This window comes from Podarcis muralis, chromosome 7 (assembly GCF_964188315.1).
Source record: "Podarcis muralis chromosome 7, rPodMur119.hap1.1, whole genome shotgun sequence".
Taxonomy (NCBI): domain Eukaryota; kingdom Metazoa; phylum Chordata; class Lepidosauria; order Squamata; family Lacertidae; genus Podarcis; species Podarcis muralis.
Genome location: NC_135661.1, coordinates 81,275,836 through 81,288,780, shown reverse-complemented (window position 1 = coordinate 81,288,780; position 12,945 = coordinate 81,275,836). Strand labels below are relative to the sequence as shown.

At 43.6% G+C, this 12,945-nt stretch overlaps 1 protein-coding gene across 9 annotated transcripts in view; it reads left to right on the top strand.

Annotated features, from left to right (window-relative positions):
* The window catches only part of ARHGEF1 (Rho guanine nucleotide exchange factor 1), a 77,328-nt gene that overhangs the window by 54,037 nt on the left and 10,346 nt on the right, over nucleotides 1-12,945 (top strand). For all 9 annotated transcript variants that reach the window (XM_028742274.2, XM_028742276.2, XM_077932210.1 and 6 more), the window contains 3 exons: nucleotides 1,018-1,095; nucleotides 1,645-1,717; nucleotides 2,484-2,651. In XM_028742274.2, the coding sequence (XP_028598107.2) occupies nucleotides 1,018-1,095; nucleotides 1,645-1,717; nucleotides 2,484-2,651 (319 nt within the window). The remainder of the gene's footprint in view (nucleotides 1-1,017; nucleotides 1,096-1,644; nucleotides 1,718-2,483; nucleotides 2,652-12,945) is intronic.

Genomic DNA, 12,945 nt, shown 5'->3' with positions numbered 1-12,945 from the left:
CGTATCATTCTTTTAAACATCATTTCAAAATCTTTGGCTATCACAGCCCTTCAACCTCAACTGATGGTTTTCTAAAATCTTTTCTAATTATGCATTTTGCTACTATGGTTATTGCTTTAAATTCAAATCTTAATACCTCGTCTTGATTCTTTTCACAATCATTTATATATTACTCCTTACAAATCTTCTTTTAACCCTACAAGCAGTATCAATTGGTTACAACTGCTTTCCAAATATGTCAAAAACTTCTTCCATTCCTTTAGGAAAGTCTGGTGCTGCTGGTTCTGAATTTTCCCTGTTAATCTCACCATCTTAGCATGGTTCATCAATTTCTCTTGCCACTCTTCTTTAGTTGTCATTTCTTCTTGTTTCCATCTTCGGGCTAACAATATCCTTGCTGCACTTATCGCATATAAAAACATTTTTTTTATCATTCATATGAATTTCTGTACCCACAATAAATTGGGTATTTATTGTTCGCACGTCACTTTGAGTTAGCTTTTTTTTTTTTAAAGCGACTAATAAGTTTGATAAATGAATAAATACAGTGGTACCCCGCAAGACGAACACCTCGGAAGACGAAAAACTCGCTAGACGAAGGAGTTTTTTGTTTTCTTAGCCGCTTCGCAAAACGAAGCTTGCCCCGCAAGCTCCGGGGATAGCGGGGAAGCGCAGTGCTGTCCCCGGAGATTGCGGGGAAGGCAACGGGGAGAAGCAATCTTCTCCCCGCCGCCCCTTGCTTTAAACAGGTCCGGGGACAGAGGGGAAGGCGCGCGGCGCTTCCCCTCTGTCCCCGGACGGTCTCCATAGGAACGCATTGATTGATTTTCAATGCATTCCTATGGGAAACCGTGCTTTGCAAGACGAAAAACTCGCAAGAAGAAAAAACTTGTGGAACGAATTAATTTCGTCTTGCGAGGCACCACTGTACCTCTCTGTTGGGCAGTTGCTCTTTCTAATCCTCCCTTGCCACTCTCTCTCTCTCTCTCTGTGTGTCCTCTTCTCTACGTTTTTCAGAAACTGAAAGATTATCAGCGTCGCCTGGACCTCTCCAACCTGAAGCAAAGTACTGACCCACTGCTTAGTGACTTTAGGGTGAGTTTCTGGTCTAGTATTTCCTCCCTGGTTGCAGACTGGGGAGTCGGGAACTTGTGAGCACCCAAATATTCTCCATCATCCCTGACTTTGGACCCTGCTGGTTGGGGCTGATGGGAGTCTAGCAACATCTGGAGGGCCACCTTTTCAATGGGGTGGGGAGCAAATTCTCTAACAAAATTTCCACCTGTTTTCCTCGAGGGAGCCTGCCCCCTTTTCAAGAACTTTGCAGTGGGTAGCATGTCTCTCCATGCTTAGGCTGTACCTGTTGGGTTTCAGACCGTCACGCGGCTGCTATCAAGGGGGAAGGGGGCTCTCTTTTGAAATGTGGCTTTAAGGCTGCTCTGAGCAACTGGTCTGCTCAGTTTACGTAATGAGGTTTGTAAAATTATAAGAGAGTTTCTTTGATTTGGAGTGAAAAGTGTGGTCTTCCATGAGCTCTGGTCTCCTCAGGTTTTATCTCCACACTCCTGCTTCTTAACGCAACTCTTTGTACGTGAAATGATAACGTATGCAAAAGCTCAGGCTGTAATCAGCTCTTTCCCACAGAACGACATCACCAAGAAAAACCTCGTCTATGAGGGACCCCTGACTTGGCGTATCACCAAAGATAAATCAGTAGGTAAGTTGAGCTCAGGCTTACTCTTCCTTGGGAGCCTTCCTTGGCTTAAACTCTGGGACAGGGCTTTGATTCAAAAACTTCTTCTTGATGCCAGGGGCGGCGTGCTGACGCAATTGAAATAAGATTTGAGTGGATTTATTTATTTAAATCCTTCTCATCCCACTCTTCAGCACCAAAAATGATTTGAAATGGGACCCCTACAGGTCTTGCAGTCAAAAAGGCATGTCACGAGAGGAAAAGGGATTGGTGGGGAGGAGGAAAAAAGAAAGCTCAGGCACCATTACAGGGTTCTTGCAGTGACCAGCTGGAATGGCATTATTTCAAGGAGAGGAGGAGTGGGTTTCCTTCACTGAATAACAATCCCCACCCTGGGGCTGACCTTGTGGGCAGTTTCCCCATCAGTCTTGCTGAATCATGGGCTTGCTGTCCTCCAAGCAATTGTTTTATTTACGTATTGTTACAATTCTTCACTTGAGTGCTGGGAGACTAGCAGGGAGGTCAGCGCAAGGGAACAGCGCTTGGTAGGCCTTTCAGCCTTGCATGGGCCCTGGGGCCCCTATGCAACCTTGTTGACGTTGACTAAGTTTGAGGTTTGTGGGCGTGGCTTCTGAGTCGAAGGGGTGGGGCTTTCAATGGCTCCTCCCCCTCAGGGCTCCCCTTTCTATAAGCTCAGCTTTGGTGGGGGCCTGGGTTTCCCAGCAAGGCTCGGAAGCGTACGTCAGACCTCTGATCTTCTCTCTCTTACCCCCCACCCCTCCAAAAAAAGATGTCCACGTTCTCCTGCTGGACGACATCTTGGTGCTTCTGCAGAAGCAGGAGGAGCGCTTGGTCCTCAAGTGCCACAGCCGCACCATCAACCCAACCCCTGACGGGAAGCAGATGTTGAGCCCCATCATCAGGCTCAATTCGGCCATGACCCGCGAAGTGGCCACAGGTGGGTGCTGTGGTGGCGGGTGGGTGTGGCGTTCGTACGGAGCCCCCGGTCGTCTCACGGACTATTGACTCGTACACCACTAATCCACTGCCACCACCCAGGTCCTTCCCAGTAAATCACTTAATAATAATAATAATAATTTTGATTTATACCCTGCCCTCCCCAGCCAAGGCCGGGCTCAGGGCGGCTAACAAGCAATAATAAAAAACAAATTGAATGAATACAACTTAAAAACAAGATTAAAATACAACATTAAAATATTGAAACATTAAAATATTAAAATGCAGCCTCATCACAGGAGGAGAAAGGAAAAAGAAAAAAGAAAGAGGGGGAGGGAATCAAATTGGATCCAAGCCAAAGGCCAGGCGGAACAACTCTGTCTTACAGGCCCTGCGGAAAGAAATCAGATCCTGCAGGGCCCTGGTCTCATGAGGCAGAGCGTTCCACCAGATTGGAATTTATATACCACCCTATATCTGGGGGTCTCAGGGCAGTTCGCAGAATAAAATCAAGATATAAAACCACAAAATACCTAATAAAAATAAAAACAACAACCCAGTAGCCCCACCACCACCACGACAAAAAAACTCATTTTAAAAAGGGCATAGGAGTCATTGTTCTGTATGCTTCAGAGCTAAGCATTTAGAGACACTGAGAACACAAGGGGCTTCTCAGGTTGAAGAGAATGGTATTCAAGTTCTGTTACATGCAATGGAACTTCAAGGAAGGCACAGCTTAGGTCACTCGGAAGATACTGGAGAGCTCCAAGTCCTTTGCACAGAAAATAGTAGATCTGGCTCGAAGGCAATACGTGGAGATCTGCAATGATAGCTGCAATGGATCCATCATCATCATCATCATCATTATTATTTATTAAATTGTAAAATTATTTTATAATATTAGAAAATAATAATAACAATATTATAATATTATCGTTCAGCCCGATCACTGAGATCCAGCTCCAAGGGCCTTCTGGCGGTTCCCTCATTGCAAGAAGTGAGGTTACAGGGAACCAGGCAGAGGGCCTTCTTGGTAGTGGCACCCGCCCTGTATAACGCCCTCCCTTCAGATGTGAAGGAAATAAGTGTTGGGATACTGCCAGGGAGATAACGTCCATCATGGCCCCAAGCCGGCTGCCGGACATCCATCGATCTCCCGTAGCCAGGCAGATCCAGCAGTTAGCGACACAAAGCCTCAGAAATAGATTGCCACATTCCAGGCTTGTGCACACTGTTCTTTATCAGCAGAAACCACAGCCAGAAAGCTTGCACCGCAGAAGAGAGCATAATTTACAGACTTTATTTAGCGTTGAACAGAACAAAGGAAAAACATGACCGTTCTGAGTCAGTGACTCCGACCGACTGAAATCGAAAGAAACAGAAAACATAAACATCCTGTAACAGGAAATACGCAGACTCTGTGACTCACAAGCCTGCTCTCTCTTAAGGTGGAACGGAAATATCCTAACAATAAGCAGCTATCTTCCTTTTAAAAGACATCTGAAGGCAGCCCTGTTCAGGGAAGTTTTTAATATTTAATGCTGTACTGTTTTTAACATTTGATTGGGAGCCGCCCAGAGTGGCTGGGGAAACTCAGCCAGATGGGCGGGGTATAAATAATAAATTATTATTATTATTATTAGCCGTCATTGCAGGGTTTTTAAGTAGAGGTTGGACAGCCACCTGTCATGGATGCTTTGGTTGAGATTCCTGCATTGCAGGGGGTTGGACTAGATGACCGTTGGGGGTCCCTTCCAACTCTACAATTCTGTGATTCTATGACTGTATAGTATTGAAGGGGGTGTGGCTATGAGGGGACATGGCTGTGAGGGGAACCCTGTGCTACCGATTGGGATCAAAGCAGCGAAGTAAAGCCACACAGCACTAGATTAAGAATGTGGGCCGCCCCCCCAAGGAAGCTTTTAAGCGGAGGAGGAATACGGTTTGGTGGTAGAGCATGTGCTTTGCATTTGGGGAGACCAAGGCTGGCTCTCTTTGGTGAATGAAGGAACTCCAGGAACAAGATTGTGGGCACCTACAAGGCCTAGCAGGCTTTTCTTAGTTAGGCAGGACAGTTCCCTGGCAGCGAGGAAACTTCGTATGACGATTACGTTTCTTTGGTTGTGGAAGAAAAGGAAACCTTGGAACAGGACAGGCAGTATGAGCTAAATTAAAAAACCCAAACCTTGCAGCAGCTATTAATAGTTTAGCGTTCGGCTCAGGGCCATTCTCGTCTCCTATGCTGTTTTTAAATAAAAGATTGGGACGGAAGCCACAAACTGCCTAGATCCTGCCTCTTACCTTGAATAATCTAAAATTCTGCTGCAAGCACAGCTCTGACTGCAGTCGGTCTCTGTATTCTCGGCCGTGCGTCATCCGCACCCAGGCAGCATGAATTCTGTGCCAGGAATGCGGAATTCTGCAACCTGCACAAACTTACATGCAAGTTGGGCAGTTTTTTAAAAAGATAAATTTGGCATGAATTGACAGCAATCCTCTCTATTCCTGATACACTGGGACTCAATATATGCTGCTGGTGCTGTGGGCATGGCAGCCACACAGGCTCAGGCTAAGGGGTTTGGGGGAATCGTTTAACCAGAAGATGCAAAAATGGTATAAAAAACAACAGACAAGCCCCTTGAGTCCTTAGGAAAGTTGCCACATCCCACTGATCAGAGGCCCTCACCCCCCACTGCACTGACTTCCTGCCTGCACCTAGAGGCAGCCAATGAACTCATGGCAACAAGAACATGCCCCTGCCACACACCCTGCTCACACACAAAAGGACGCCACAGAACCTCCAGTCCCAGTGGCAGAGCCAACGAAAACCTTTCTGATGCCAGTCCCCAGGGATCTCTCCAGACATGGGTTTGAATCCAGGCCTCTCTGCCTTGCCCTCGGCACGCCCCCTAGACCAGCTTTTCTCAACCTGCGGGTCCCCAGATGTTGTTGAACTACAACTCCCATCTCCCCTAGCTAGCAAGGCCAGAGCTCAGGAATGATGGGAGTTGTAGTCCAACAACATCTGCGGACCCACAGGTTGAGAACCGCTGCCCTAGGACCATGGGTAGGCAAACTAAGGCCCCGGGGGCCGGATCTGGCCCAATCACCTTCTAAATCCAGCCCGGCGACGGTCTGGGAATCAGCAGGTTTTTACCTGAGTAGAATGTGTGCTTTTATTTAAAATGCATCTCTGGGTTATTTGTGGGGCATAGGAGTTCATTCATTCCCCCCCCCTCCCAAAAAAAAATATGGTCCAGCCCCCCCCCCCCAAGATCTGAGGGACAGTGGACCGGCCCCCTGCCGAAGAAGTTTGCTGACCCCTGCCCTAGACCATGCCCATCGCTGGCACTGCTTCACCCATAGAAACATATCATTGGAAAGGGACCTCAAGGGTTTTCTAGTCCAGCCCCCTGCAATGTAACAGTCTTTTGCCCAACGTGGGGCTCAAACCCACAACCCTAAGATTAAGAGTATTATGCTGTACCGACTGAGTGCGTCTGCCTTAAAATGTTACAGGTAGGTAGCCATGTTGGTCTGCCGTAGTCGAAACAAAATTAAAAAAAATCCTTCCAGTAGCACCTTAGAGACCAACTAAGATACAGTGGTACCTCAGGTTAAGTACTTAATTCGTTCCGGAGGTCCGTTCTTAACCTGAAACTGTTCTTAACCTGAAGCACCACTTTAGCTAATGGGGCCCCCTGCTGCTGCTGCGCTGCCGGAGCCCGATTTCTGTTCTTTTTTATTAAGTTTTTGATAACACAAAAAGAAAAAAGCTTTTTTATCTCCAAATACATATCACAACTCTTCTCTATATGGACCTCCCTCAGCTTTCCCGACAATCTTCCGCGATTTCTATCATATCTACACATTTCTTAATTTCAACATTACCATTAGATCTTACAGTAATATCTCTATTCGTCCTCACGTAATGTTCCTCGCTCTTTTACAAAGCTTCTTTTAGGCACACTAACGTTGTATGTTCCTCACACACTGTTTCCAAGTAATCAGTAAATTTCCCCCAGTCTTCCAAAGCTCTTTGATCTTTTTGATATCTTATTTTGCCTGTTAATTTGTCTAATTCTATGTAATCCGTAAGCTTTGCCCTCCACTCTTCTAGGGTCGGGACCTCTTTTCCTTTCCAATTCTGGGCCACCAGCGTCCTTGCCGCCGTAATGGCGTATTGGAAAAATTTACAGTCTTTCCTTGTTATGTATTTTCTTATTATTCCTAATAGGAAAATTTCGGGTTTCTTAACAAAGTTATATCTTAGTATTTTCTTCAATTCGCTATATATTATCCCCCAAAACTCCCTTATTTTACTGCACTCCCACCACATGTGTATGAATGTACCCTCCTTCTCTCCACACCTCCAGCATTTATTACTGATTTTGTACATTCTGGCTAGTCTCACTGGCGTCAGATACCATCTGTACACCATCTTCATTAAGTTCTCTTTTAGGGAGACGCAGGCTGTAAATTTTATGTTTTCATTCCATATTTCATACCAATCGTCTATTTCTATATTATGTCCCAAGTCTCTGGCCCATTGGATCATCGTATCCTTCACCCCCTCATCCATCGTATGCCAATCTAACAGAATTTTATACATTTTTGAGATCACCTTATGCTTGTTATTCACTATTTCTGTTTGAAATTCCGAGTCCCTTTCTCTATATCATTTTTCCTTTACATCTTTCTTGAACATTTCATTAATTTGGAGGTAATGTAACCAATCATAAACCTGTCCTTTTATTTGTTCATAAGGTTTTATCCTCCATTTTCCCCCTTCCTTCACCACTAATTCTCCATATGTCGCCCATTTGTCCCTCGTGTTGACTTTTTTAACTGCTAACACCTCCAATGGGGATAACCAATGTGGTACTCCTACCTCCAAGATGTTTTTGTATCTATCCCATACTTCCAGCAACGCTCTCCGAAAAATATGGTTTTCAAATGACTTATAGCCCTTTTTCTTCTCTTTCCATAGATGGGCATGCCATCCTGCTCTATTGTCGAATCCTTCTAAATCTAACAATTTTGTGTTTTTGAGGTTGATCCATTCTTTCAGCCAACAGAGGCATGATGCCTCGTAATACATCTTGAGGTCTGGCAGGGCAAACCCCCCCCTCTCCTTTGCATCTATCAATAATTTATGTTTAATTCTTGGTTTTTTCCCCTGCCAGATATACCGTGCGATCAACCTCTGCCATTCTTTGAAGGTCGACGTTCCTTTTAATATCGGTAGCGTTTGGAATAGGAATAACATTTTGGGTAGTATTGACATCTTAATTAGTGCAATTCTACCCCAAAAAGAAAGTTTTAGTTTGTTCCATATTATCAAATCTTTCTTAATTTTATTCCATGTCGGTATATAATTGTTCTGATATAGGTCGATATTTTTTGTGGTCAGCCAAATTCCTAAATACTTCACTTTTTTGACAATTTCAATTCCTGTTTGTTGCTGTAGTTCCTCCATCGCTGATTTCTCCATATTTTTGACCATGATTTTTGTTTTCTTCCTATTTATTATGAATCCCGCCACTTCTCCAAATTTCTCCATTTCCTCTAGTATTTCTGTTGCTGAATCCAACGGGTCTTCTGCCGTCAGCACTAAATCGTCCGCAAAGGCTCTAACTTTATGTTGGTCTTTTCCTACCGTCACCCCTTTTATTCTTTCCTTTTTCCTTATTGAATCCAATAGCACCTCCAAAACCATGATGAATATCAATGGGGACAATGGGCAACCTTGTCTGGTACCTTTGGAAATTTTTATCTCTTCTGATATTACACTATTTACTATCAATTTGGCTCTTTGTTCCGTGTATATCGCCTTTATTCCATTCAGGAAATCGTTACCCATATCTCTCTGTTCTATATTTTTGACTAAGAAGTCCCAATTTACATTATCAAATGCTTTTTCCGCATCCACGAACATTAACATTGCCTGTTTCTCATTCCTGGCAGACAGATATTCCACAATGTTTACAATGTTTCTTACATTGTCTCTCATCTGTCTGCCAGGAAGAAAGCCTGCCTGGTCCTCATTTATAATTTCTTGTAGAACCTTCTTCAGCCTTCCCGCCAATATCCCTGCGAAGATTTTATAATCCGTGTTCAATAGGGAGATTGGCCTGAAGTTTTTAACTTGCGTCAGGTCTGCATCAGCTTTTGGAATGAATGTTATGAATGCTTCTCTCCACGTCTCTGGGATTTCTTTCTCCTTCAAAATCATATTCATCACTTCCTTCATTGGTTGTATCAAAGTTGTCTCCAGTTCTTTATAATACCTTGTTGTAAATCCGTCTGGTCCCGGGGCTTTCCCATTTTTCAATTTTTTTATTACTTCTTTTATCTCATCTAATCCTATTGGGGTGTTCAGCCTTTCTCGTGCCTCTGACGAAATCTTCTGTATCTCTTTCTCCCTTAAATACCTTTCTATTTTCCTTATGTTATTTTTTTCTTTCTTTCTATACAATTGTTTGTAGAAATCCAGAAATCCTTTCCTGATCCCTTTTGGATTGGTTATCTCCTCTCCACCCACTTCTATTTTGTTTATTGTAGTTCGTTCTTTCCTTTCCTTAGTCTGCCATGCCAGCCACTTTCCTGCTTTATTCGCAAATTCAAATTTCCTTTGCCTTAGTCTCTTGATGTTCCACTCAATTTCTTTATTTATCATCATTTCAAACTCCTTTTGCAGCACCTTAATAGTTTGTTTGATTCTGGCATTGTTCGGCTTCTTTATCAGTTTCTGTTCGTTTTCCATAATTTGTCTTAGTATTTCCTTCTTTTCTCTTTCTCTGTTTTTTCTTTTAATCGAATTCTGTTGGATGAAATACCCCCTCATCACCGCCTTGCCTGCGTCCCAGACCACACTCCTCTTCGTTCCTTTATCCCAATTATCTTCAAAAAATTCTTTCAATTTCTTTCTAGCCTCGTGTATTACTTTTTGGTCGTCTAGTAAATAGTCGTTCATTTTCCACCTGAACGATCTTTCTTCCAAGCCTTTGATTTCTAATTCCAGAGGGCTGTGGTCTGAGATGACTCTTGGTTGGATTTCTACCTGAGATATTCTTGGCGTCAACTCATTTGAAATCCAAATTTGGTCAATTCTGGACAGTGATTCATTTGGGTCGGAGTAAAAAGTAAATTCTTTTCTCAATGGGTGTCTTAGCCTCCAAATGTCTGTTAGATTACAGCTCTTTACCATTTCGAAAAAAGAATTGGGTAACTTCCCTTCTTTTGAGTTGCTGTTTCTTAGTCTATCCATTTCCAGGGAGACCACCCCGTTCATATCTCCCATCAGCACTATCTTTTGGTCTGCAAATTCTAATAGCTTGTCTTCCAATTTTTTGTAGAATTCAGATTTATTTTCGTTTGGTGCATAAATACCGACCAGCATTATTTTTTGACCTTGCCAATTAATCTGTATTGCCATCATTCTACCATCCTCATCTTTAAATATTTGTTGGGCTTCAATTTTACTTTTGACGTACATTACCACTCCTCTCTTTTTCTTTTTGTCTGAGGATATAAATTCGTTACCCAGTCTTTTATTGATCAAAATCTTTCTATGACTCCTTGCGACATGAGTCTCTTGCAGACAAATTATATCTAGGTTTTTCTTCTTTAAAAGTTGTTCCACCTTGTTGCGTTTTTTCCTTTCGTTCAAGCCATTCACGTTCCAATTCCAGATTTTTAAAGCCATATTGTCTTAGTTAGATGTGCTTAGATTCCTTCCTCCTCTTCTTCTTCTTCTTCCTCTCTCGCCTCCTCTTCCTCCTGTTCCTCGCCTCTCTGGCCGCTCTTCCTTTTTATCTCTTCTCCTCCTGATGCTCCCTTAACTTCCTCGTCTTCTTCTGCCATCAACTCTTTGTATTTTCTTTGAAATTTGCTTATCTCTTGCGGGCTGGTGAATCTGTGCCTTTTACTCTTATAAAAGAAGGAGATCCCCTCCGGGAACTCCCATTTGAATTCTATATTATTCTTTTTGAGAGTTTGGGCTATTGCTTTGTAGGGGTCTCTCCGTTTCAACAGTCTGATTGGAATGTCCTTGAAAATGATTGTGTAGCTGCCATCTATAATTAACCTTTTTTCTCTGTTTTTTTGGAGGACCAGATTTCTCATCTCCCTATCTTTGAAAGTTATAAGACAATCTCCTGGGTATTTCCTAGCTTTGGTCGTTTTGACCCTCATTCTGAAGGCATTCGATATCATATTTGCCATATCGTTTTCCTGAAGATCTAACCATTGCGCCAATTCTACTATGAGCTTTTGTCTAATGTTCTCATTCTGCGTTTCTGGTATACCTCTCATCCTCAAATTTGTTTCCCGTTGTCGGAGTTCACTCATAGAGATGGCATCCCACATCTCTTCTTGGGCTTTGCTAGTCCCCTGGAGTTCCGCCTTGATTTTTTCTTCATCCCGCTTTAATTCTCTTATTTCCAATTTTGTCTTTTTCATCCCTTCTTCTAAAACTTGGGTTCTCTTCGATACCTCCTTGATTTGCCCTTTGAGTTCTCTGACTGTCTCATCTATTTTCCTATCCATTTTTTCTATTCTTGCGTCTATTTGTTCAATTTTTGTTTCTAGATTCTTTTCACTTTGTCTGATCTCACTAAACATTTTTAATATTTCTGATCTAAAATCAGACTCTTGTTTGGACCCCTTTCTTTCCATTGGAGTCCCCCCCTCCCCCACCTTTTTTTGTATATGTGACATTTTAAGATTTTGCTTTAATTTACTTGCACTAAGTCAATTGGACCTAGTAGACCTTCTTTCCTTTTTCACTTCCCACAGAAACCGCCTCCCCCCTCCCCCAGCAGGAAACCCAGTTCCAAAGGAGGATGAGGAAATCTAATTTTCGATTTCCACTGTGTCTTTTGTGTTGCAGTTTTTACAAATATTAATCCAGTTTTGGTCTTCTTACTTCTTGCCACCAATTAGGCTAATCCGTTAATTATAGGGTTGGAGCTCCACTTCCGAAGTTCAGTGCCCCTGCTCCCTTTGGTTCTTTCTAAATCTTCTTGCCCCCAAATGGGCTAATCCACCTTTCACTATGTTTTGAACCTATTTCTTTATCTTCCTGCCCTCAATTGGGCTAATTCCTTCACCTCAGTCGAAGCCACTTTTCGGGAAGCATCAGAGCTCTTCTCTGTCCGCGCAACCCCCTTCCCTTGAGCAGCGTTTTATTCCCTCATTTCTGACTCCATTCCAGTAGATCGGGGGAGTAAGAAAAATAAATAAAAAGTAGTATATTATAGTCTTTCCCCCTCCCGCTAGAGCACTATGCTTCCCGCTAGTGAGGAGAGAGTGGGTACCGCGAACAGTGGCAAGTCTCACAAAAAAGGAGCAGATCTTGCTGGCAAAGGGGAGCAGGTATCACATAAAGGAAAAAGAAAAAAAAAAGAGAAGGGCTAGAGCCCCACAGTGTTCTGATGCGGGTTTTCCTCGCGGGAAAGAGAATGGGCAAATCCCACTGGCAATAAACCGCTGTCAGTCACTCCTCCTCTTATCTCCTCCTCCTTCTCCTTCTCACAGTACGTGCTGGCAGCAAGAAAAATAATGGCGTCCCTAATTTCACAAATCTTCTCCCACACAGTGCTTTTCGCCGAAAATCGCGTTGTCCCTTTTCTTTTCCCTCTAACCTACTACTGACTGGAGAAACAAGGACCAAGGACCAAGTCCGTCCAGAAGTTATATAGTTATAAAGTTTCTTTTTGTTCTCCCCTTGTCTTCCTTCCTAAACTGTTACTTAGTACCCAGCACTTAGAAAGTTTTCGGGGAGAGAAAGTTCTGTCCGTTAGTGACACACACACTTTTCACCGCTTTGCTTAGTGCTCTGCGTCTAACGCGATTTCGGGTAAAAGTTGAGCTCTCTTATATCCTTCTTTCCCAATTCGAATTTCAGTTTAATCACGTCTATAAAGCCTCCTTCTTTTGTTCGAAATTGTCCTTTTTCTGAGAATTTAGCGCTGCTCCTCCAGGCTCGGGGCTTCGCTCCCCAGAGGCAGTTATGGCTTCCCTCTGCCCGCTTCCCCCCCCGCCGTACTCTTCGCTCCGAAACGGAGTTACCTGACGGCCGAGGATTCTGCGTTTCGGCACCGCGGGAACCTCTGTATCCGTATCGTCCTGCGGACACTTTTCAGGGGTTCGCTGCGCCCTGCGATACCCCTATTTCCCCCCGGAGAGTTCGGGATCCTCCGCAACGAAGGAATCCCCGCCTGGCTCTGAGTCGCGCTAAACCGGAAGTCGAGCCCGATTTCTGTTCTTATCCTGAAGCAAAGTTCTTAACC